Source organism: Acanthopagrus latus, chromosome 7 (genome assembly GCF_904848185.1).
Source record: "Acanthopagrus latus isolate v.2019 chromosome 7, fAcaLat1.1, whole genome shotgun sequence".
In the NCBI taxonomy this organism is placed as follows: Eukaryota; Metazoa; Chordata; class Actinopteri; order Spariformes; family Sparidae; genus Acanthopagrus; species Acanthopagrus latus.
This window is the reverse complement of record NC_051045.1, coordinates 23,501,481-23,527,830: the sequence shown is the minus strand read 5'-3', so window position 1 is coordinate 23,527,830 and position 26,350 is coordinate 23,501,481. Positions and strand designations below refer to the sequence as shown.

Sequence of the window (26,350 nt, the reverse complement as noted above, 5' to 3'; positions counted from 1 at the left end):
TCTGTGGGTCCCCATTAAAACAACACTTCTCGCTTAACATGCTTTTAATTCATATCCATAGTTAATATAGAAAATAACTGATGAGTGGAGCTTTGCAGACATCATGCATGTTGGCGAGAGTTTTGCTTTAAGCTTGTTTACAGTGGCTACCATAAGCTCCTGGTCATACCTCTGAAGCAGTAGCAGCAAGGCCCCTGAATGTGTTAGATTAAGGGGAGGTGGGTTATATTGCTTATTAGTCCACTTTTCATTTGTTATTTCTCCTACACTCTACAGTTTTTTCACTATCTTGGCAACATGTAAACAAGTTAATATCAGTAACATATTCATCCAAACAATATCACAAATGCCACTTATTTATGCTACTTACCGCACTCTCTATGCTGCGAGCCGTCTCTCCAAACAGCTCCGACTTGGGGTCCTCCATCTCGGGGGTGTAGAAGATCTCCTGGCCCTCCACCTGGTCCAAGTGCAGGAAACCGTTGAACCTCATGGTGGCTGAAGGGAAAAGGGAAGAATATGTGACGCTGGAACAGCACAGCACAGCTCAGGCCTTCCTCCATCACTCAGCACCCGCTGCCTTCACACAGTGCTCGTTTTTTTGGGGTCGTGCCAGTTTCGGGTTAGTGATGGATCTTGTGCTCGTGTGTGTTTGACAAAGGGGGAGGTTAGTGAGATTGTTGCTGATTGCGTGGTGGTTTATAAAGGGCTGGGTTCGGGTTTGGCCGTTAAGGGGAGGACGTGGCGGCGGCGGTGGTGGTGGTGGAGGCTGTGGTGGTGGACGAGGTGGACTGTGAGATATGAGAGGAGGAAGGAGGGAACAAAGAGGAAGGGGAAGGTGGGAAAATGGGCCATTTTTACCGGACCGAGACTCGTCCCAAAAGCTGGCCGAGGCATGGAAGGCTGGGTAAAAAGACAACAAGTTAGACAGACACACCAATACATGAAGGAAAGAACAACACACACACACACACAGGAGAGAAAACAGCCCAGAGACACTCTCAAAAGTGCCTCCTTCAGCAAAGAGAAAGCCTCCCTGTCCGACCTTGGAGGTTATGTTGTCCAACATTTATCAACTCGCTATACGGTTTCTTCATACTGCTGCCCGAGAGGAGAGGGCTGGAAAATAAAGCTGAGAGAGGAGGCGATTTGTGTGTGTGTGTGTGTGTGTGTGTGTGTGTGTGTGTGTGTGTGCGTGTGTGTGTGTGTGAGGTGAGAAACAGAGGAGCACGCGAGGCGCTGATGCCGGGCTTCCACGCCGCTTGTAATCAGCAGAGCAAATTGCCCAAATCAATCATGGCTGCCCCTGCCTGAGCAATGCCAGGGAGAACGGGAAGAGCACTTGTATGATTATCGTGAAAGATAGCCGTAATTGTCTCTTTAATGCCGCCAAACCGGTGACTGACACAGCCTGGTTAAAATTGCATGAAAAGGACAGGAGACAGTGGCGACCCGCCCCGCTCAGGTTCCCGCTGTCTCCCCCCCCCCCCCCTCGTTTTTACAGTGCTTTCACGGGCAGCACACATCGATTCAGATGTGACGGCGGCCATAAAACAGAGCCAAATGGGCGAGGTTTGGCCGATAAGATGGAGGGGGAAGAAAGAAAGAGAGGGGGGGGGGGGCGGGGAGAGAGATCGGGCATTTAATCTGCAAAGAAGACAAACATCAGAGAGGGTGATTTTCCAGTCCACCGCCGTGACGGACGTAAGGGGAGAAAGCAAGAGGGCGATAAAAGCAGGGACAGAGCTACTGGACGATCGGATTCTCGTGAACTGTAAAATGTAATGGATTTGTTGGGCCACTAGCATATGGGAGAGTTTACAGTAGCTGGAGGAGAGCATGTCATTAACTCCCACATGAGCAAATGCTTGTTTTTAATCTTTGATGCCATGCGAAGGGCAGGGCCTGCAGTGATTGGTTCAGGCTAACACATTAGGAATGTTGTACAAAATTATGGCAGATAAACTCCAACCCCAACCGCAACCACTAACCCAACCCCATATAACCCTAATCCTAACCCCAACCGCTGCCCCTACCCCTCGCACCAACCCCAACTCCTAACTCTAATCCTTCTTGTTTTCTCTTCATGGTTAAACACCACTACAGGCAATACAATTTCAGAAATACCTAACCAAGGCCTGACATCCTCTGTGAATCTTTACTTCAGAGTACAAAAAACAGCTTTGTCGATCTCCTTGAGGGTGGGAACACGCGGACTAAACTCAACCCTGAGCCACTGCGCCATTTGATGTCTCACCAAAATGCTCGGATTGGAACAGCGAACAATTAGTCCTTTTCATTTTGAGACGGCCACGCGTCAATAAATTGGACGGCGCTACGAGGCGGCGGCGATGGATGCTCGAGCGCCGGGGGACGTGTCATTTTACTTCTAATGAGCGGAGGACTGGCTGAGCCCTCCTCAAGTGAAAAAAGATCCGGTGAAATCGATCAGCCTATCGCGCTGCCTGCTTTTATTGGTAACACTTGAGCTGAATGAAGTATTGATCGCCGGTGTGCCGTCATTGTCGGCTGGGATAAATATTTACAGGCTTTAGTGGATTTGTTACAGCTGTTATCTCGCAGCTAAAAACCTGTCACAGGTCCTTATACAACAAATGCTTCTATAGATAGTGGATGGATTTGGGGCTGAAGGTCATCAAATCGTTTGGATTCTGTGAAAGACATGAAAGTCAGAAGGCTGTCGAAGGCCTCAAATCTTCAGATCATGTTGTGGATCGTTTGGCAGTGAACTCTGCTGGTTTATTGGAAGGCTTTGGGACCTTCAACAAGCCCCGAAATGCAACTCCACGAACTAATTTGTGGCCTCAGCTCTTTCAAGTTGTGACCTCTGGCTCCCAGGAGAGCCGGAGAGAATCCCTCCTTTCACAATCAGTCAGACTCACACCGCTGGGACAAATAGGGAGCAGATTTCAACAGAGGGATGGAGGGAGGGAAAGATAGAGAAGCAAAGGGGAGAAAGAAGCCCTTTATCTTTATGAACCCAGTCTGGCAGAAGGCACTGATTGGTACAACAGCGCTGGTCGGCCTCTGGTAGTCTCTCGACTCTCTCCCCGCTCAGCTCCGGAGAGAAATGAACTGATGCAAGACTGGACTGTGATTGACTGAGTTGAGGGCGAGTAAAGAGTGAGATATAGCTCCGGAGGGAGATACCGAACAGTAGCAGGGACTGAAGGGAGGTGAATAGAGGGAGAGGTGGGAGATTAAAAGAAACAGAAAAAGGAAAAAGGAAAGAATAGAGACAGGATGGTTATTTACAAAGCAAGGCGCCAGGGTAAGAAAAAAAATTGATGTTGCAACCGCCCTTCGTTCAAAATTCTGGAGAAAAGCCTGAAATATCAGACTCGTCACGGACCAGGCAGGGAACAGCTAATATCAGAGTCAGACAGTCAAGGTTTGTAAAAATTCATAAACACGGATTACTCAGGTCAGACTTCACCTTTCACTGTCTCTGTATCTTTTATTTTGTATATTTCCTGCCACCTGCCAATATGATCATTTACATACGAGGGCTGTGATTCACGCACCGCTGCAGCAAGAAAAAAACAAAAAACACCTGTTCATCTGGTTGTTGAAGGCAGATGGCACGATATCACTATTCCCACAGTAAACATTAAATATGAAAAATGTTGCAGTGATTCTCAGTGTATCAACAAACTGAGGTAATAAACTGAGGAAAAGAAAACAGAAGGATATGAGTTGGTTGACAAAGAGAACAAGCGGTCTGTGCAGAGAGATGTATGCCGGATGGCAAATATTAGAAGTATTACGGTAATCTTTGTTAGATTTGTGTTTTTTGCGGCCATTAAAAATCTACAGTTTCCACAAGCTCTGAAAACACTGCGCAACAAGGGGCAGTGGAGACCTACCGCGCAGCAGAGATCATAGCTAACGTCCTCTGAAGCTATGTCAAACAAAACACGCTGAGTATTGTTGAGTATTGAATGCTGCTTCGCCCTGCTTCCAGCCTTTATACTAAGCTAAGCTAATGGTGCCTTCCATTAGAACGAGAAAGTCAGAATTTTTAACTTCCCAATTGACATTTTCACCTGAAATTCCGCCTGAAGTCCAATTTCATGTTGGGTACAGTCAGGTACACCTCACCATCCCTAACCTCAAAATCCAAAATGGCTGCTCCGTACAGCAACAGTGGTGAAAGCTGAATAACATACTGCTTACTTGCACTCCTGTCTAATTATTAAATCGGTTAAACACACAGTACTGTCCGACTTCTACAGGTTGCCATGTTGCTTTGGTCACAAAATGTGTACATTTACTAAAATCACAATGAGTGAGTAAATTGTAAGCGCTGTAGTAGATTCTGTAACACATGCACCACTTTTTCCAAATGAAGTGAAAACCTTTAATAAGGATTGATCTAGTGTGACTGCAAGAGACAACATTCATCATATAGTACCAGCTGACAGGAGACAAACACACAGAGGTGATTATAGGGAAGAGAAGGTGCAGTTTGAAGGGGTATTTTGACTTACAGGGGCAGTTGGCGCCCTCTGGAGTGCTGGCTGGTGTCTTGCCGTCGGGGCAGCAGCCGAACTCCTTGTTGTCGCAGGAGGACCTGTCCTCAGCTGTGGGCAGGGTGGTGCTTGCCACCGTCGGACCTGGAGGTGACACACAGGGGTTCATAATAAAGCATGAAGCTCCAGAAAAATGTGATAGATTCGAGCCATCTTATCTCAGAGAGCCAGAGTGGAGCTATCTTAAAAATCAGGCCTCGGTTGACAGGTTTAATGTTTGCAGGATCAAAACGTTTTGTTTTGTCCCGACGCGCTCTTGCTTCTGCAGATGGTCGTGTGTGTTTGGTCTACTGACCTGTGATTGGACACTAATAGAGGCATCTGTCAGGAGTGATTACATGGCATTTTCATGGGAATTGATTTTACACCTGGAAGTCGTTTTGGCTGGAGAACACATAATGGGCACTGTTGCCAGTCATGTCACACACCGAGCACTTAAAATGATGACGGGATGTGATAACTGCTCACTGCTGATTGGCTGACGGCTACCTTCAAGGCTTCCAGGGGGGGTGGGGGGGGGGAAGAATGAAAAAAAACAACAACACACAGTTGCATTTGTGTTACAGTCACCGTATATCTGGCTATCTTGGGACATAAAAGACATAAAAATGGCCGGGCTCTCTCTCTCTGAAGGATGAGAGTGTGAGAGCAGCGGCGCTCCGCTCCCTCTAATGATGGTGTTGGAAGGGGGAGGCGTCTTGGTCGAAGCGGCGCAGTTTATGGGCGCACAGAGATTAGAAATAATCGCGGAGGCAAACAGCTCGTGGCTAAACAAGTCGTAAAGACGTCAGAAGCGAGGGACGTCCTGCTCAAGGACTCGCGGTCAAAGGAGGCGAGAGGAGGGGAGGGGGAGAGAGCCGTAGGGTTTATAGGGCATCTGTTGGCGTGTGGTCTGCAGATTTACAGATGCTGAAGAGGAAAGCGCTGGCGGGGGGTAGAGGGGGCAGCACACAACAGCAAGGGGACGCTGCACGGCTCCGGTGGGAGCAATGAGAGCTGTCAAATAAATGCACGCGCACACACACACACACACACACACACGCACACACTGCCACCACATGGCTGCACATTTCAAGAGTGGGGATACAAAAACACACACACAAAAGCACACCTCTGACCTGCCAACATTTATACACTCAGACAGTGATATGTGCACTTGGAATTGGACAAACTCTGTGACGTGAGGAGAGGGAGATAAGAGTAACAAACACACACACACACACGCACACACGCTCACACACACACAAAGGAAAGATAAGACTTCAACATATAAAAACCCACAAGCACACCTCACATACACACACGCACACACACAGATTAGTGCAGATTTGAATGTTGAAATCTGCACCTCTCACACTCCTAATCTGCTCACACTTTCACACTCACGGATTGATGCGCACTCGAGTTCTTCAACCAGCACATACAGTATAAAAAAAAAAACATTAAAAAAAAAAAACATCCAGGCATGCCCGGGTGCACATTCACTCACACACGTACGCTCACAGATATAAACACACACACACACACACACAGCCACAAGACGCCGGGTCTCCTTGGCTGACAGGCTACAGGCTCCTCGCGCTGCCGAGCACTCTGGTCAGCCTCTGACAAGAGAATAAATCTAAGACTCGGGGAGAAGGAGCGAGAGGAGGAGGAGGAGGAGGAGGAGCAGGAGGAGGAAGAGCTGAGGAAGAGCACATTGGGGCCATGCTGTTCCATCAATCCTGTCCTGTTACTGCAAGCTGTCAGACAGTGGGGGGATGGATGGATGGGTGGCAAACAAAAATAAAAAATGGTCTGATTGAAAAGTCTCAGTCATCTCTTGTTGTCCAAGCAGAGGCCCCCGAAACGGCAGCCTGCTCTAACAGTCAGGAGGGCATGTCGAGAAAGATTTGAGGCTAGTCATGTGACAAGGTAGCTCCACACAAACACACACACACACACTCAAACCTCAACCTCCCAGTCACATCAGCCTGTCACGTCAGGCTCCAGAGATCCCCAGATGCGGGCCAACAGTTTCATCCAGCCTGCCGAGAGTGTATTTTACAGAGCCTGGGTTTGTTTTGCTTGCTGTTGAGAGGCGAGCGCGCCGGTGGAATGGTAGAAAAGAGCATGGGTGATGTAGCAACAGTGAACCGTGCAAATACATTCCTTTCTGTCTGAAATTGAGATATACATCTTATGCGAAATGACACGAACAGCATCTGTTTACAAAGAGTTCTCCTCCGTGCCTGCCTGCCTTCCACATTTGTCTCCTAAAGAACAATTTGCATATAAATACATAAGCTGATGTTCATGTTACTTTCAATTAACAGATGATGGCATGAGTGTGATATGAAGATACTTAATCCACCCTTTCATAAAATAATTTAAAAAAAAAAAAACACCTCTTAAAGCATTATGGGTAATGAAGTGAAAGAGCAGGGATTTACCGACAGGCTCCTCTGCCCCACTGGCCTCCGGTGGGATGCCGCTACCCACTTCCTCTTCCAGCTCCTCTTCTTCTTCCGTCTGGTAGTCTCCGCTGGGATCCCCGCTGCCCGAGCCCTCAAACGAGTTCAAACCAGCGGAGGGGTCCCGCAGCGGCGGAGGGATCTTTCTGCCGCGAGGGGAGATGGGGGTGGCAGCGGCGGCGACGGCGGCGGCAGTGGACTGCGGCTGAGGCTGGGTGTGGATGGAGTGGCGGTGGTTTGCTTGCTTTTGGGTGGGGGTGGAATAGGGGGTGGTGGCCGGCGGCCGCTCATCGGTCTCTACCTCGGCCGTCCTCGGAGGCGGGATGGCCTCCACCCTGTTATGGTTGAAGGTGGCGATTGTGGTGATGGTGGCGGCAGCGGTTGGGCTGGGGGTGGTGGCGAGGGGGTTGGGGGTGGGTCTGTCTGCCGGCTCAGTGATGGTTTCTGGTGGAGGGAAGGGGAAGGAAGCAAGGAATGGATGAATGACTGAGCAACGATGAAAATGCTTGATTCTGCTGCACCTAACTCCATTACAACCTCGAAAATGACACCAGAGGAAATAAAAACATCATTAGCCAATAAAGCAAAACAAAACCACTTAATGATCGTTACAACCGACTGTTGAGGATAACTTTTTTACCTCTGAATGATTATGTCCTTTTTAATCTTCTAACCCTTCTCCCTGATGCTTAACAATGTCATTATGAAATTACATTAAAAAGAACAGACACAGACACACACACACACACACACACACACACACACACACACACACACACACACACACAGGCTCCCATTTGTAAAAGCAACCTCTGATTAAACACCCTGCAATGGATGAGATGTCAGCCATCCTTATTTGACAAACCTTAAGTAATGAAAGTGCATCCATATGCAGAGTGAATATGGAATATGCCAGCAGATGACATACTGCATTCACAGTTATATGCACTGCAGTGTGTTTCGCCTGCAAATGAGTTATGCCGCCCAGACACGGTTAAACTACCCCAGTTGGTGTCAGCGCACAGTACAAAGTGTGTATGGGTGTTTGCTTCGCATATGGCATGTGTTTGTGTGCACAATATGTGTGTGTCGGTGCGCTGCCGTGCCAGTGCCTATGAATTATATATCCATATTCAAATGCTGCCCTCCAGTAGCAAAGCTTTAATCACCAACAGCCAGTGCCTCCGGTGATGAATGATTGATAGAAATGGGGCAAAAAAAGCCGGCTTTAACTCCGGCTTCAAAGACGGCGGGCGGCTGCTCGCGGAGAGCATGAGCATCCGTCAAACGCCACCACAAACACACCGCTGTCGACACACAAGCACGCACGCACGCACACAGAGAGAGCAATCTCTCCAAATGAGGGAGAGAGAAGAGAGAGAGAGAAGAGGCTCTCCCTGCAGAGAGACCGTCATTACCAATGCAAAAAGCTCTGGTGCAAAAGGACAAACTGTCTGCGATAAAAAAGCGATAAATAGGACAAAAACTCCTGAGGGGGAGCAGCGAGTTGGCAGGGAGATGCTACGTAAGTGAGCACTTCAGATTTAGCCAAGGCAAGCAGGCGTGACAATACTGTCGCTCTCCCTTTACTTCTTTACGCCCCATGAGTATAGATGTGTGTTAGTGTGTGGGTGAAATGAACAGATTAAAAAAAAAAAAAAAATACCTATACCGCCTCATTAGGATTCGCCTAACATTATGTGTAGGACTTAATTACACTGCTATAATCGGCTATTTGATCGGCAATTATTCACCGAGGTGTGAAATGTGATACCTACTGAGACGGCAGAGAGCCTGGGAGACACACGGTGTCAGCTTAAAGCTCGGCTGATATTTGTATAGAGAGAGAGAGAGATTTGGAGTGGAGTGCACAGAGCGCTGATGCTATCGCCAAGGATGGTGGCACGCATCGCCTTTCCTCTTGGCTACACCTGTCAGTCAGGTGCCAAGCTTAGCGTCAGGAGGCTCGATCCCTGGGAAGTGCCTAATGCGTGTTTGGGTGTGTGCATATCTCGAGCTGTGAGCTGCGTGACGTGGGATAAGGGAGGACAGGAAAGGGGGGGGAGAGGGGGGACTGGCAGCACGCTCTGTTCAGCTGATGCTTCTCTTAATCAACTTTAACAGTCCATTTGGCTTTTCTTTTTCTTGTTTTGCTTTTTCTCCCTCGGTGGAGCACTGGACAGTTATTTCACAAGATGGAGAAGGAAAAAAAAAACAAAAAAAAAAACATTGTCATCCCTGCTTGTCTCAGCCCTGCAGTTACTGTTGAAAGGTGGTTATTAAGATTGTTTGTGGTGTCAGCTGCGCTCAGTGACGAGGAGGAGGAGGAGGAGGAGGAGGAGGAGGAATATGGGCGCAGGACATTGGAGGGGCAAGACGAAGGAGCCGGAGAGAACCGGGAAGGAAATGACAGAGACGAAGGCCTAAAGAGGATGGGCTTAAATCAGAAAGGGAAACTGGTTAACCCGGCTCGCAGCGGGAGAATATGTAAAGGCAAACAGAGGGAGCAGAATGAGGGACTGAATAATGAGAGAAAATCGGAGGACACGGTGAAGGCAGCAGAACCCTCACACGCAGGCTGAGGGCTGCTGATGCCATATGCTGGCATTCGTTGCCAATTTGCTGCAAACCTACAGGTGATAACACCATATGGGGGAGGCGGGTCATTGCCAACTTGGTAGCCATTTTTCCCCCGGCGCCTGAATTTGCTCATCGGTCCAAACGCCCTCCCTCCGCTGCTCAGTACAGTAGCTCTTGCATTTTTTAAACTGGGCTGCTCAGATATCGCCTCATCTTCTGCTGAGACGCTGCAAAGAAGAGGCCAGAGGAACCCCTCCCCTGTGCCGCGTGGCTGTGCTGTTCTTTCAGCTCGGAGACTTCAGAGAGGAGCTGGGTAACATCACAGTAAGCTGCGAGCTCTCTGTCAAAAGCAGAAAAGATTTTTAAGGCGCTTCTTCTGCAGGACTGGGAAGTTTTCCTTAGCCTGCCCATTAGCGGCACGCTGTGCGGCGGTAGTCTCACTCTGTGGTGTAATAAAAAAAAGTTGCAACAGATCAATGATGTAAAGAAAGATCAATATTCGCTCATTTATAGAAGCCCTTGGCATTGTTCTCCTGTCAAACCACAGAGCAGCTCAGTGAGCATTAGCATGCCACGGCGCTGAGGCCGGGCGTCTGGAAGCTCTGCATGTAAACAGCGAGAGGGATGGCAGGCAGGGCTGCGCCGTGGTGAGGGGTGGAGGCAGAGAAAATGCTAATTCGCACCCAGCCACACGTGAAATGAGCTCGAGATCTAACCCCCGAGCCGACAGCAGTGGCGGAGCAGCTACCCGCGGTGCGACCGCATCCGGGAGGAGAAATTAAAAGATCCTCCGTGGCTGTCGGTGGGCCCCGGCGCTCGCCTGTCTGTTCTCCCCCCCCCTCCCTCCCCCAAGGGCTCCGCGGAGAAAGAGTCCGCTGTGAGGCGTCTCCGTGCCTTCTGTGTGCAGCAATGCTAGGTGAGGGATTACACACAACCCACATCTCTATTGCCAGGCAACAGAGGAATGTGAAACCAGACTGGATTTTGGCTCCTTTTGCTGGTAACCCACGGCACTGAATTTGTAATTACCAGATGTTCAGGGACTTATCAAAGCCTTGTCGATCTCTCGCTGAGCATATTTGGATTCTTTATCTGTGTACCTGCAACGGCGGCTCAACACAGACCGTGTCAACAGCCCTGCCTCCTATGGATATGACCTAGTTTGGGTCTGACAAAGAGGGCTCAAGAGAGATACACAAAGAGGACTTTATGGTGGCACATTATTAGGTCACCCGATCTGTGCCCACCGAGCGCTGAGGTGGATGAACATTTTTCCACCTTAAAATGTTCAACACCTGGTAGTGGCTCATGGCCAGGACCGCACAGCTGGCGCTCCTCCTCCCCACTGAGCTTGCCGGCGGCGTCTGTAGAACCCCGTTGTGACGCAAGCTGGCAGTCGGTGCGACAACTTCACTGTACATGAAAGCCGCGGCCCTGGCGTTTGTCCCAGCACCTATTACACCGATCTAAACAATGTCCATCAGCATCTGGACCAAAGGCAGAGAGCTGCACCCTCTACTCAGTACAGATGTACTCTACATCCGCCATCCCACTGAAAATAGCTTCATGCTCCTGCAAGCTGCAAAGGGATTGATGCGTTTCTCAACAGGAGGGCTGGAAGATGAGGCCAAATCCCAACAGAAGAGCGAGGAGGCGAAAAGGAGGTGACATTATCATCTTGTGGGATTGCGAGGCTCAGACTCCACTCCAACTACAGGGCGATGGTTTTTAAAAAGCTACACTATCTCTCTCTTTGTCATTGTAACTTTTCTCCAGTGTCCTCACCTGATCTTGCCCTTACCCTCAGCAGGGCATAAGGTGTACTTTACTGTACTAATAAATATTTGACAGTCAAGCTAAATTCTCAGAGAACTTCACCATGAATGAGAAGTCCCTCTGTCGTGTCCAGGTACTTTCCTATGAACACAAAATACAGGCGGAATCTGCATACACGCTGCTGTGACTTCCTGAGAGGAGGAGAGAGGATCGATGGATGGGAGGAGAAACAGCAGGAGGGGGATAATTCCAGGCCCACAGCACTGCTCATTATCTTTTTTGATCGGGGCCTGACAACAGTTGGCCATCCATGCGACGCGTGATGCATGGAGCCTTCGACAGGGCTCACCTGTGCACTGTCCAGAGTGTTGCACCGTGATGTCCTTGTCCTGCCTACAGGCGATGGTCCTCAGCTGGCACTGGTCGGCATAGGTCACCCCATCAGAGCCGCACACCTGCTCCGCCGCGACAGAGATGGAGAGAGGGGAGATAGGAACACATGTTAACTCCCTGTAGGCCGCCGAAACAGCGTCTTTCTGTTCACATTGCGTTGCAAAATCGCAGATTAAACTGCTAATTTTTCCCCCCCCGAGCAGACGGTTTGAGAGACCCACCTTGGTCTTGTTTTTCTCGTCGCAGTCAGGGGACGGGCACTCGCAGTGGGCCTGGTCGTTCACCTCGATGCAAGTCGCTCCGTAACTGCACACCAACTCTTCACATGACGTCGGGGCGTCGGGACCTGCGGGGGGAAGATGGATTCACGTTTCACGCAGATGCCCCACGATCACACAGTTTACAGAAATGGAGAAGCGTCGCTTCATGGATTCCGAGTGTGTCAGAAAACGTTGAGCTAAATGAAAAGTCACATCTGCGTGCATGTTTCACAGTTACAGAACTTTTGTTTACACTTGTTAAGTCAGCAGAAGTCGTGCCTCTTAAATAGCCACTAAATTGGTTTCTCAAAATCTGGAAAGATTAATCAAACAAAAAATTGTTTTTTCTGAGTGCGTAACACATCCATATAGACTTTACATTAGCGCAACCCTGAATCCAAAAAGCTGCAACGTCGTGTAAAACATAAATAAAACAAGAGCGTGATCATTCGTTAATCCTTTTTTTCCCACAAATACTCGATTTAAATCACCACACAGAAAATGCATTTAATGCTTTACCTCATTATCTAAACTGATTTCTATAAATGCATGCTTATTCTTCTTATTTGATGCCACAAGCAAGACATTTCAAACTAGTCTGGACAGGGGTAATAAAAGATCTGGAAATTAGTGGAGAAAAACAAAACAACCTGTTGGAATATTCCACAGGTAAACAGGTTCACTGGGAACAGGTGAAAGTATATATTGGGTGAAAACAGAACAGCTGCTGTTGTTGCTGTCTTTGTAAATCACATCAAAGACTGGGATTTGGAAAAAAAGTGCACTGAACTCTGACTGATGGAAGTAGGTATCTGCACGCCACTGTGTCAGCTAGTTACTGACGAAATTCCAATCTATAGTGTTAGCACATATAACGGATGCGGAGAGGTTTATCAGCTCCAGCTTTCAATTATAGCTTCATCTTGCTAACGTTGGCTCGCTACGGGACAGCGTTCGTGTTTTCGCGCGCTACTGAGGTAGCCTGGCACAGAGCCGCAGCCCCTGACCCGTCTGACCCCACTCTGTCTGAGTTTAAATCTGTGTAGCGGTCGGAGACGGGCTGTCAGGCTCTTTAAAGTTTTTCCCCTCTAAGTGAGTGACCTGCTTTGAGGCTCTTTACAACAGCAGCGCCGCAGCGGTAATGTAATCGTAAAATTGTCTAGTTACCTGTAAGTAACACTGTGTGAATTATTCATAGTTTCAAAGACCACAGCAATATCCCCAAACTGCCTTCTCACGGCTGTAAAGAAGAGTTGTGTAAAGGTGTGCACTCAGGATATTCCAGCTCTGCCTTCTTTTTCCACAGATCTCTCCCGAAGCTCTCCAAAGGAGCGTTTGAAGCCTCGAAGTTGCCTCAGCAGGAGCAGCAGTCGGGGAGCCCGCCGTCCGCCTGCCGGGCTGCGAGTGTGGGGTCTTTGCATTGTTGCAACATCACAGTGGCTGAGAGTACCCCCCGCCCCTTGGCTCCTGCTTTCATGTGCCACCACGTGTCTGTACCTTGTCTTATCATCTGGCAGGTTGCGTGGCGGAGGGCCCCACCACTGTGCCGGGACTGCTGGCTTCATTAAGCATTTGACTTCCAGTCGATATCTGATGGTGCATCTTAATCAAGGAGCTGCAGGCCCCCACAGCGGGAACTAACCTTTACTTCAGCCGGCTTTTTGGCTCATGCAATCACAGGGGCTGCTTTCTTTATTAAGTGAAATCATCAACAGTCCTAACGCGGGAGTATCAGCGTACACATGCGAGTGTCGTGAGTCATCCAAACTGGCGCGTGATTGAATATCACTTGGCGATGTGTCATGCCCACGTCTTTTGTACACTCCAGTATTTTCCTAATCACTATTGATTAACTGCCCTGCAGCCACTTCCTTCCCAGGCCAATAAAGCAGATGGATGTGAAAGGCAGAAAGTGAAAGAAGTGGCTGCTAAGAGCCTGATGCACGGCTCAGACGAGTGACAGAAAAATGTGTGTGTGTGTTGTATATTAATGTGGCTTATTAACGCTCCACCGGTTGCCTTGGTACTCCCTCTTATTACCTTTGTCGCAGCCGTTCATGCCCATCTTGCTTCCATCTGGACACACGTTGCACTTCATGCCCTTCACTCCCGTCTTGCAGGAACACAGACCCGACATCTGCTCGCAGTCGTCCCGGACCGAGCCCGTGGCGTCACAGTTACAAGCTGTCGTAGATAAAAAAAAAGAAAAAAGGGGGGATTGATGAGAAAAAAAAAGATCAGTTATGGACAGTGACAGAACAAAAGGGGTAAGAATGGCTCGTTGGATGCAACCTCAGCCTCTGAACTCCACTTCAGATACATCTATGCCTTACAGCCAAGGGTTAGGGATAGTTTGCAGCGCCTTGGGGGCCATAGAGGGAGGGATATGAGTGTGTAACCGTAACAAAAAAACAACCCAAGGGAAGGACATCAACCCTATCATGTTCCTAGAATCAATGATGTGTTCCCCGCCACCCCCCTCCTCCCCTGCTGAGCGTGGTATTGCGGTGCACTGTGTTGTCGGCTTGCTGTGGGTAAACCTTGTTAAGGTCAGGCCACGGGTGAGGCACCTGCAGGCTTCCTGCTGTTGACTGAAATCTCTCTGTGCCGTCGGGAGCGCATGTCCTATGATACCTCAGCGGCAGGATACGAGCCGGTCACCATATTGCATTACACCGGGACAAACAAGGGGTCCCGACCCCGCCGGTCACTTGAATACAAATGAACGCAGCTCATTCGATGCAGCTTTGGCGGGACTGAAATGACGCAAGAGGATTTCTGTCTGCAAAGGCTGCCATCAAATAGTCGAGCTGTATGTTAAACGCAGATAGAGCAGCCAGCGGGATATTTACTTTTTACTGTCTGCACTGACTTCGGGGATACTTTTAAAGAGTCGGCTCAGAGGCATTGTTATCAATTCAGCGAGAAATTTATTTTCCCACCACTGCTGTTTTCTCTTTCCTACGGTGGACTGTAGCCATGTAGCTTTGGTTGTATTCCTCCAGGTTTTGGAGTTATCCGTCTCAAAAGGCTCGGCTCCATCCAAACACAAAGAGGTGAATGGAATTTTGTTTTGTCCAGACACTTGTTTTATTAATTCAGTTATCAAAAGGTTTTTTTTAAAGAGCCAGTTTGCCATGATACCATCGATACACATACAGAATTAGTACAATTTAAAATAACATTTTCTCATGTAAAATTTAGTCAACTATAAAACGCTTCCTGCCAAATAGTGTTTATAGATGAACCACGTAGTATTAAGTTAACATAAATGAGATAAAAGTATGAAGAGTAACTATGAAGTACGAGCTTGTGAGTCCTACGTGTGTGTGGGGGTCCTATGAAAGCCGCACAGCGGTGGCGGACTTGAACGATGTTGATGTGTTTTGGTGAAACTGTTTGTTTGAAAAGCTGAATGACTGTAACTTTAACATGATGCACCGGTAAGACGAACAACAATTTATGTTTAAAGTTCAACTAATATTAATAATTCAAATAAGGTACCCACTGAAACATCAGCCGCCATGGAAATAAAGTTTATAGATGAACTACACTGTATTTTTTAACCAATTTATAACCAAAGTATTAAAAACATAAGCTGTAAATGTAATAATAAATGGTTTGTAAAGCCTTTCATTGTTTGAACACAGCATCAGCTTTTTCAATGCTTATAGTGCTACATTAAAATAGTTGAAGCTCTGCAAGTACCCCTTCATGTCTTTGCATTTACATGACAAACGTGAAATATGTCTGTCTGTTGGTCAATAACAAACTACACTGTATGTTTGTCCAGGGAGAGGAAGAGGGATCTCTCCTCTTCCTGAGGTTTTCTGCCATTTTTCATCCATTTTTGCACGTGCCTGTGGAATGTAAACTAACCTGAAGCAAATGTGTGATTTTTCGATTCCATTTTGCTATATGAATAAAACTGGCCCCACTATAGAAGCAGCATAAATCTCAAAACCAAATACTCTCTGCATGGCTAGATACGGATCCTAAGTGAGGCGGATGAGAAAATGTGTTTTTTTTTTTTTTTTTTGTATTTTAGGAGAACTGACCCTTTATTTAAAGAAGGTATAAGGAACATTTATGAGAAGGCTGCATGCATACAGTTAATGTTCCTGCTGTGTAAGTCACGTGTAATGGTGCAGCGCTTTTCTGACACTAAGAGGCGACTCCTTACGCGTGCAGCCGCTCATGTTCTCCGTCACGATGCCGCGGAAGTTCCAGAAGCCCGGCTCGCAGCGGTCGCACTTCTGTCCCCCGACCCCGGGCTTACAGGAGCACTGCCCGGTGACTGGATCGCACGTGCCCTTGTAGGAGCCGTAGACGTTGCACTGACAGGTGCCTGAGGAAAGGGCAGAGCGACATGGGTGTCACTTTTAACTTCTGCTGCTACAGATGAAATCTCTGCAAAAAACATCAATGCTTTTCTTATTTATGCTCTCCTAACTCTGAGAAACCCTTTCATCACGTAGCTCGCAACATTTGAATACTGCTTACTATGGTAGATACTCTGTATTAAAGATTTATGCTAAGCTCAAATGTTGGCTAAGCCCTATTCCACAAATAAAAAGGTGGATAAAGTGTGCTTAGGTGAGTTTCCCCTTTGCTAAATCTCCGTATATCCCTATTTCTAAGTCCACTCTCCCCCCCCGTCCACACTGTATCCTCCAGCTAACAGCTTGATGCAGCACTTTCTCCCTCGTCTCCCTGCTATCATTCGTCAAGATCATCAGATGGAGAGATTTTTCTGTTGATACGGTGCAACATTATCATAATTATTCCTTGGATTAAGATGAAACGTTTTCAGCTTCGCAACTCTGCTGCTGTAATTGCAGTCAAGGACAATAAGCCCCATATGCTGAAATCGCCTGATAGTATCTACTACTTTTCTTGCACACAACAAACTCAGGAGGCATCGAAGGTGAAGGGGTGACAGCAGCGGGAAGAGGGGGGGGGGCACTTACTGGGACACCCAGCCAGGCCGACTCCTAAGGCGGCCGTCGCGTTGTCGTGGCAGCAGCCGTACACAGACAGACTGCAGTGCTGGAGTGCTGTCAGCTCTGGCAGAGATGTGGCTGCAATCGCTGATGAGGGAGGAGGAAAAAAGGGGAGAGGGAGATGGGAGATGGCACAGGGAGAGAAAGAAGAACAGCAACATTTGAGTGATTACGTCAGCGGTGGGGGGGGGTGGGGGGAATTAGACAACGCAATCTCCAAGCAACATGTAACTTTTCGCCAACAATGAGATTGGCTTGAGGGGCAGAGGTGGAGAGGCTGGCAGCCGGCTTCAAGATAACAATTCTATTTGCTACTTTCTTCACAATGGCTCAAAATCAGGGGGAGAATGATGCTATTACCTCCAGTGAAAACAAACAATGGTGTTGCTGGTGAATGTGCGGCAGCTGACATTTACCACCTACTAGGAGGCATGTTCTCTTCATTTGTTCTTGTCTAATATAACGGAATTGCGCTGCTGCCCTACAACCCAATCCCCGAAAAAAAAAAAAAAAAAGAGAGAGAGAGCCGGCTGCATAATGTGAAGGAATGTGCCGAGCCGCTCCTGCCTGCGCAGTGTGTGTGGAGAGTTCCTTTGTCTAAGGATGCACCAGCCTTCAAACCAGTGTGACAGCTCGGAATAAAGAACTACATTCAACAAAATATAAACAAATGTGTTCCCGAAAAAAAAAAAAACAAAAACTGGCGCGTCTCCAGAAAAGTGGCAGAGAACAACAAAACATGCAGTGGGAGGGAGAAGAGGAGTTTTGTTGTTTAATGGCCAAGGTGAGAAAAAAAATAAAATAAAAAAATATCATTGTTTGAATTCTCTCCAGGCTTTGGAGTGAAAAGTAAAGTTGTACAGATAGAGAGCAGAAATCTCCCGCCCTTTATTTATTTTTTTCTCCTTCTGTCTCTCTCTATTCCCCCTCCCGATCTCTTTTTTTTTTTCTCTCTTTCTTGTGTTGCTCATTTGGAGTTTGGAGGCTGGAGATGCAGGGGCCATAAATCACACTGTTACTGGTGTGGATATGAGCCTCAGCCCTAATGGTGATGACTCGGCTCGCTCTTTTTCCAGTGCTTTCCCACTCCAGAGATGGGCTTCGGACACAGTTCATTAAACTTGCCACTTTCCAGCGCTCCATTCAGCTATCTGCACTGAGCCTATTAAGGACAAGGAGAACTTTTAATTTCATATGTTCTTCCACCCCTCGAGGGTTTTTCCTCTTCAGTGGCCATTGTCCGGCACAATGCGTCTGACTGTGACGTGCAATATTACCCTCACATTTACAAGGTCTGCTGCTGCTGTGCTTTCGCCGCCGTGGCAAGTCTCTTATATTAGATCCTATACATCGGGACGTGTTTGCTTGTAAACCAACACGTATCATTCTTTGGATTTTTACAGAAATCCCTGACCCAGATGTTGAGTTTACATGTGGCTATAGAGGATGTTTTGAAATGCTATGAGAGAGGCAAACTGTTCAAATGTGCATGCAGCAGGGTGACAGTGTTGACGCCGCGTGCAAAAGGGGCTGAAGTTTTTCCTTGTAGAAATCGGAACCTCTGAGAAACAAGGTTGCTTTCATGCTCCGCCAGCGCGAGCCGGCATGTTTTGATAAGTTTCCTGAGTGGAGGTCAAATGAAGTTTCCTACTTACATTGCTAACGTAGAGGGCAGAGAAATTCCCCAAGATCTGAGTCCTCGCCACTCACCAATAGGAGAAGAGGAGGGCCCAGAGCTCTTGCACCCATAGAGGGCTCTTCAAAAAAGGATTGATTATCCATGGATGGTAGAGAAGCGTGACAGTCAGTGCCCAAGGAGGCCGGCTTAGGAAGGAGAAGAATCTGCAGGGATGTGTGTGAAAACACTGGCGGCTCCCTCTTTCTCCCTCTCTTCAACTCTCCATCCTCTAATTTTGACCCACGGGGGGAATCGGGCAGGCCGAAAATGATCACGCAGAATCCCCAAAGTGGCTTTTGCTCTTCCTCCCCGGCCTGTGCTATCATCAGAGCTCATTTAACAAAGCCACGGAGAGGAAGGCTGCTAACCTTTGCTACTCAGCCGCTGATCTGACACCTACTTTGGCTGATAAATGCTATTCATTTAGCCACAAAGAGAGGGTTTTTATATTAAAGCGAGCGGAGTGAAGTGGTGTCCTGAGGGTCAAGAATCGAGCACAAGTGTGATGGTTTAAATCGTCAGAATGTCTGGGCAGGAAAAGTGAGTCATTACTGCTATCAGCCCGGTCCATACATGAGCCAGCGCGAGATTATAATCTGGCCAACCCCCCCTGAGGAGCGGTCACTTTCCACATATGGACAAGAGATCAGCCGCAAAGTGTGTTGAGTCACTTCCAGTGACAGCAAATGACATCAACATACGCATCATATCTGATCTTTACCCTCCTCACTTCATTTCCTTACGGCCACAGCGGTCACTCCGCACAGGGGCAGAATGATATCGCAGCTACAGGCCGTCTTTTACTGCCCCATCGATGGATGCAATGAGTGGAGAAATGGGATGTCAGTGACAATGAGTCTTGGGTGAGGGTGCTTCTGCGCACTGCAATGACATTAATTGTGAGTGCTGTAGTGTACCGACCTGCACAGTGTCCCTGATTCTGAATCAACAAGTGCTCTTGTTTCTCACATCTGGCCTTCTTCAGCTCGCACTCGTTGCTGTAGTTCTTTCCGTCGGAGCCACAAACCTGCAGAAGGATCGGAGTTAGTTCAGTGTTGCAGAGTCAAACCGCCTGCTCTTTTATTCTGTTTGACTTTCTTTGTCAACAGGCCTCGCGGCACAGTCACGTCCTGTCTTGGAGACGGAGCACGCCCTGTATGTAACGTGAAAGCTCAGTCTTGTCCTTGAGAATATAATGAAGTCCAAATCGATGTTAAGGGTTTTTAACCACTACGTCTTGCTCTATATCTTAACCATATATCAGTGTCAGAGCCAGCGAGGTTGGTCATTTTAATGTTATTTTATTGTTTTTAATTTATTGGAAAACAATTATCTCATGATGATGTGACTGTTGATTAAGGGTATAAAAGAAGGACTGTCAGAGCGTTTGTAGGGGCTGGGCTTCACGGATTACTAAACAAAACGACCTCATGTTTAAAAAAAAAGATGTGGCTCACTCGGGAGTTTTGGACCACATCTATTCATCAGCTGATGTTTCTCTCAGCTGTCATCCCTCAACTTAAATGTTGAACTTCAGTTATGTAAGCAAAGTTATCATGTTGCCGAAGCTCTAAACTGAGGTCATGATATATCAACTGAGTCACATCCACGACAACTAGGGCTGAAGCCAAACGTATGCAGGGCTAATATAAGCTGCTGATAAATACATGTGATCACCTCCACGGATTTTACCACTTTAATTAAGTAACTGTTTTAGTCATATACGTAATATAGTAAGTTGTATTTGTTTTTTAATCAGCAATCGGAATTGGCCATGTCCATATTGCAATGAATTGTAATCAGATTAATTGAGTGGGCGATTAAACCATTGACGAGTCTCTTGAAGTCTGCACAAAGTCCACTTGAGTCCCCTTCTGGACTGGATAAATGGTGGGTTTGGACAGCCCTCGGCTCTCAAGGACTCCCCGTGAAAGCCTCCGCAAAGAGTCTGCGAGACATTTGGATGCAGCCAGAGGGAAACTGATGCTGGTGGAGACTGGGAAGTGCAGTTGAGAGCTCTGGGAAAAATGAGCGAGTGGACCTGTGGTTCATTTTTGTTGTTGCCACGTTGCCCGACATTGCAATTCCAATTCCAGCGTTACATTGATCAGGAGCAAGAGCAACTGACATGTCAGTTGAGCAAACGTGCTCTGAGACAGTTTTACGGAGAAAAAGAAAACAAAAAATGAAATTTGAAAATTTCAAAAAAATGTGGACGAAAAAATACTTCTGCATATGAATACCACAGGACACAGGACATAAATATAACACGGCTCTGGCAGTGTGTGTGTTAGGAAGAATGGCATCTAAGTGAATGTATTTCTGGAGCAGTTGGGGCCATGTGCAGTAATGAAATATTGATACCCCAAAACATGACACCGTTTCAAATATTCAGAATGTATTGATAAATCAATATTGTTGAGAGCACTAAAACAAAGAAAGAAACTCACTCAATGCTTCATTTTTTAACAAAACAAAATCAGATCCTGTTTGCATTATAACCATAAATGCACAGACAACTACCACAGGGATTATTTCTGCGACTGAAAAAAGTTACAATTTGAGGACCAGGAGGAAAAATCTCAGTTCATCAGGAGCTCCTTTACGTCACCGCTGAAGTGTTTCATGTTTATCCCTGATGAACTGTGGAGCTGCAGCCATCACAGAGGAGAGTAAGTCCACAGCAGTGCATGTCTGACATTTGTGAGTCCCTATGTGTTTGAGAGTTACGACTCGAAGTAAAAAGGTTTTTGACACAAATTGCATCAATTTTGTTTTGAGTGCTTTTTTTTTTTTTTTTTTAAGGCGGCCGTACCGGAATGTTGGGCACGCTTTGGCAGGTGAAGTCGCACACACAGCGGTCGTCCTCGGCGTCCTCGTCCCACGAGCCTCCGAACAAGCGGCAGCGGTCCTGTTCACAGCCCTCCACGCCCGAGCCCGACCCTCCTGAGCCACAGTCTGCGGTGAGAAACACACCATGGAAACACATTGTCATTAATAAAGCCAGGAATAACACACAGGGGAATGCTCTTTATCACTGGTATTAGGCGGAAACAGTGTCCTGCTTTCATTTCTCTATAAGTTAGGGCTGCTTTTAAAATTGAGGAACGTGACAAGGTTTGAAAAATTTACATTTCCCTCATGCTGATGGTGAGGAGAGGGATCCAAAGGCGCTGCTGGTAGAGCAAGATAATGACCAACTGTAGCGAGGGCGAGAGATTGACTAAATAAATTAGACACAACATCTCTGCGCCACCAGCGAGGCATCCTTTTTCATTTCAATTAAATCAGAGACAAAAAATGGAGGGAATTATTAACTGTGGCCTCCAAGTGTGCAAAGAGAATGGGTGGCAGGGCCTTCTTTATGGGTGCCTGCCTTCTGATATGAGAACACAACTAATTGCAGAGTGTTCCGTAAAATCTAATTATCGTCTGAAACTTTAAAGAAAGTTGTCCCCGCAACTCTTTAGCTGTGACCCTGGAAGGCCTTTTATTTGTTTTAAAAGTGCACTTCTCTCTTGGGATCGAAGCAACAGGGCTGCTCGAGCTGACCTCATGTTCCGGCTCAGAGAAGAAGCAAGGCCAAACAAAGCCCCGCAATCGCTGTCCGGCAGTACTGGGCTCACGAAAAAATGTTGACACTGTCGAACTGGTGTGCAAACTTTAGCACAAGGTGAAGAACCCAAGGTTTTACAGAGATACAGGAAAAGAGGAAAAAGAAAAAGGCACGTATCCAGCAGGAGAGTTTGGGGATACATTTATGAAAAACAAATCGGGGGCTGCTGCAGAGTGCATAGCACAGAAAGGGGGAGGATCCAGCTTTTGATGTTTGCAAATTTCACCTCCAGCTGAAGTCCTGGGGGAGATTAGGTGGATGCGTGTGAAGGCACGGAATGAAAGCAGTCAGCGAACGAAAGATGGAGAGAATGTCAGACGGAGAGAGAGGCACCCTGTGGGCTGGCAGAAAAGTTCATTTGAAAGAAATGTGTTATTCAAAAAAAACGAATCTGGTCCGACTAAAAGCTTCCAGCGCTGCTGAAAGGCTCGGAAAAATACACCAGGTAATCAAGGTGTTTTTCCTCTTCCCGTCTGCTTTTAGGGACCACCACCCCCCCGTCCCGCTCTCTGTATTGATGCACCAACTCTAATGGGGAAATCAATGTCGTAGTGATGGAAGTGCCACTTAGCATAACCCATCTTCTAAAGTAGATTATGGAGCAGGTCACATTGCAGGGGAGGGGTAAGGCCAGATGAAGCCCTGGCTGTTCTTTGATATGGGTCATCAGCAATGGGCCGTGACAGCTTAGAGTGGTCGATCGAGTGGAGGGGCCCTCACTTCATTAGCCAAGTGGAGCCGGAGCTTTTTGTGTAGAGTTTCTGAGCCCCACCCCCGCAAACATCAGGACTTGTTAAGAACTCGCTCTGTCTCCATTTTAAACCAGCCGAACCCTCGACCCTAATCCTCTTGCTTGGATCGCGGCTACTTATCGATTTTGAACCACAGTCTTGAGTTAAACATAACATTTTGTGACGGGGCTAAATGCGCGGGCTAATGGCTTCCAACTGCCACCGACATTATCGCAGGTAGCTGGTTTCAGATGTCATCTAAAAAAAAAAAAACCACGAGAAGGCTCGGGAGCAGATCATACGGAGGAAAAAGTGCCGCAGCACTGGCTGTCAGCCACCTGTATCTGCACTGTACGCCAGCACAGCAGGACACAGAAAAGAGGGAAATGCGGGAGAAGCCAATTCGTATTCCGCTCAGGCCCCCCGTACAGAGACAAGATAAATAAATAAAGGAGGTAAGACATTAGAATGGAATAAATAAAAGTGAAGGGCGAAGGGGGGGGGGGGGGTCCTAATTAGCTGTTGCTCTTTGATGTGCTCGCCACCCGCGCTGCTTATGAACCTTTCAATTAATACATCCCCAGCTAAGATGGCTGCATCAGCTATTCTCTCTGCACTGCCCATCCACTCCCTTTTTTTACTCAATCATGTCAGAAGCCAGAGTCTATTTAGCCAAGGGAGCTCCATTAAGACGAACGACAGAATTCAGAGGCTGAGAGAAGAAAGGGAACGGAGAGCATAAGAATAATGTCCAAGAAAGACAGGTGGAGGATCAGCAACACTACAAGGGTTTGACAGGACAGGACTTCGACAGCAGAGGAGATGACAGCCGAGGCGCTGGCGTCAAAGCCGCCTGGAAGTCCGTGCGGAAGCAAACGGGGAGAGAGAGGAAGAAGAAAAGAGGGGAGGATAGCGCCTGATGGAGTGAGATGCAGCCCGGAGATGTTTGGTCAACCAGATTATTCATGTCAACATCAGCGGCTCCGGCAGACGACGTTAGCCCGATACCACTGATATCATGACCTGTGTGAATGTCAACCTGGACATCTATCACTCGAAAAACAAATCCTCCCTCGCCGCAGCGCGTGTCACGGCAAAGATCGAAGATGACAATGGCCTTTGCCGAGGGATGCGGCGTGGCGCGATTTGCATTTGTTTTCGCTCCATCCATCAGTCCCTCGTAGGGCCGGGCTCCTGACGGATGTGACAGAGTGTTAGTCCAAATAAAGTTCCGCGAGATAGAGAGGGATGGAGCGTCGCGCCCGGCGGGGAGGAGGGATGGTGTGTTTGGAGATGGCAGAGGGAGAAAAGAAGTTTTGTTGCCTCAAGAGAAGGTTACAAGCCCCGTGATGGATGGAGCGTGAAGGAAGAATCCGCTGATCTCACTGCGATGAGCTCTGTTCGCATCCAGCCACCCACTTTGCTCCTTCTTTTCTTTTTTTTTCTTTTTTTTTGGTTTGTTGCCCTTTTGCTGTCTCCTGGTGGCTTCTCCATCCGATCGGTGAGGAGCAGGGCGTGGACGGTGTGTCACCGTGTGATCCTGCGCTCATAATCTTGTTTATTAAACGTCTATTCAATTAAAAAAAGGGCCCGGGCCCCTGTAGGTGATGCACTGCTCTCAGTTGCCACTTTGTCAGTGTCGAGAAAAGGAGCTGAGGCCAGGCCTACCCGAGTGTGAAATTAAACAGGTGATAAATTTCCCTGTATGGCCAACAGTGGGAACACTGTCATTTTTCATTACTGTTAAACAAAAGGCGGAAGAAAACAACTTCCATTTTTATGCTCCGCGCCCCCCCCCCAACAAGACTAATGAGGATGGTTTTTAAGTCGGCTCTACGTAAGCGAATAAATCACATGTTCACTTCCTCTCCAGGCTTATCTTAGATATGAAGTATGGAGGTGGGGGGTGGTGCACACCGGTGATGTAGAGCTCTGCTGCTGTCTACAATAAAGTCTTTGGTCTTGTGACAGAGTGCTGTATTACACAATATATACTCCTAATTTTGCCAAAACCTAACAGCCATACATCCAGGCGGGGCTGAATATATCAACAACAAATCCCCTCTGCAGTGTGCAGCCCAGGATCCCACAGCCAAACACAGATATTTCCAGGGGAAAAAAAAAACCAACAACTTGGTTTTGATCGTTCTACAATGACACCAGACTTCCCGTGGAGGGTCTGGGTCAGATTTGAGGCGGCTGAAAGGAGCCGGCAGCAAACGACAGGACTAGTGGTCGCCCCTGGGGTGAAATTTATCGATTTCAGACAATCCCATCTCCACCCCTATCCGAGAAAGCATCGGTGCCCCTTTTGTCGAGAGGCGCAATTGATGGAGAAGAGTGCAAAATGGAGAGCGACATGAGTGGGTGGGATGGCGGAGAGAGCGACGAGAAGAGAAGAAAAAAAAAAAGAAAAGAAAAGATTCTATTGTGTAAGCCTGATGGTTTTCTCTGAATCAAAATGAGCAACTGATGAAAAAAAGCAGGATGTTCACAGACAGCATGAGGGAGAGAATAAAATGGAAAAACTAAGCCATCAGGCATAAGCAAAGCAATGCCCTTGGGGAGGTAGGAGAGAGCTTTTTCTTTTTTTTTTTTTTTTTTTTGCCCGATTCCCAACAACCGACAGAGAGGGGACAGAGTGTCTGTGTGTGTGTGGTGACAGTGAGTCTGTGTCGCGGGGACAGAGTTTCACATTTCTTCATGCTCCACATACAAAAAAGGTCACTCGTCTCAGTCAATGAAATGATGTTAAATCGACCACAAGAGGCTTTGGCGGCACGATTCGCCTCACAGGCCCAGGGCCAATACGGTAGACAATGATAGAAGGGGGAAAAAAAAAAGAAAAAAGAAAAGAAAGAATCACCCCTGGCTAGCAATCAAAATGGAAGAGGATTCCTCTCATCTCTATATGCTCTGTCCTCCATCTCCCCGTTCTTTTTTCTTCTCTCCAGCCATCCCTCCTGCTGGCAGGTGTAATCTGCTCCCCTTCACACCTTGTCAGAGGATGACTATGTTCCCTGTGACGACCCAACAGCCGATGGGGGGAGCGGCACCGCCTGCATGACAACCAGAGGTTGGCGTGTCGCTCCCTCCAGAGTTGTCCCCAAGACGGGCCGAACGAGGGGGCTGTGATATCCTGCCTCGGTCTGTCAGCGCTGATCAAGATATGATTTGCACGGTGAATTAGATCTCATTTATTCAGAATGTGGAGGAATGACGGAGCTACAGGCGTAGAAATCACGGGTGCTCACATTCAGTGCCATCGGTCACACACTTAAAAGCATAATTGGATGGAAGGGCTTGA

The 26,350-nt window shown here is 47.7% G+C and overlaps 1 protein-coding gene across 6 annotated transcripts in view; it reads right to left on the bottom strand.

The window, feature by feature from the left end:
- agrn (agrin) overlaps positions 1 to 26,350 on the bottom strand; it is a 271,031-nt gene that overhangs the window by 39,062 nt on the left and 205,619 nt on the right. For all 6 annotated transcript variants that reach the window (XM_037104080.1, XM_037104081.1, XM_037104082.1 and 3 more), the window contains 10 exons: positions 21,512 to 21,654; positions 19,618 to 19,723; positions 16,986 to 17,105; positions 16,199 to 16,363; positions 14,056 to 14,199; positions 11,977 to 12,101; positions 11,712 to 11,817; positions 6,986 to 7,450; positions 4,512 to 4,637; positions 371 to 498 (listed from right to left, as the gene is read on the bottom strand). In XM_037104080.1, the coding sequence (XP_036959975.1) occupies positions 371 to 498; positions 4,512 to 4,637; positions 6,986 to 7,450; positions 11,712 to 11,817; positions 11,977 to 12,101; positions 14,056 to 14,199; positions 16,199 to 16,363; positions 16,986 to 17,105; positions 19,618 to 19,723; positions 21,512 to 21,654 (1,628 nt within the window). The remainder of the gene's footprint in view (positions 1 to 370; positions 499 to 4,511; positions 4,638 to 6,985; positions 7,451 to 11,711; positions 11,818 to 11,976; positions 12,102 to 14,055; positions 14,200 to 16,198; positions 16,364 to 16,985; positions 17,106 to 19,617; positions 19,724 to 21,511; positions 21,655 to 26,350) is intronic.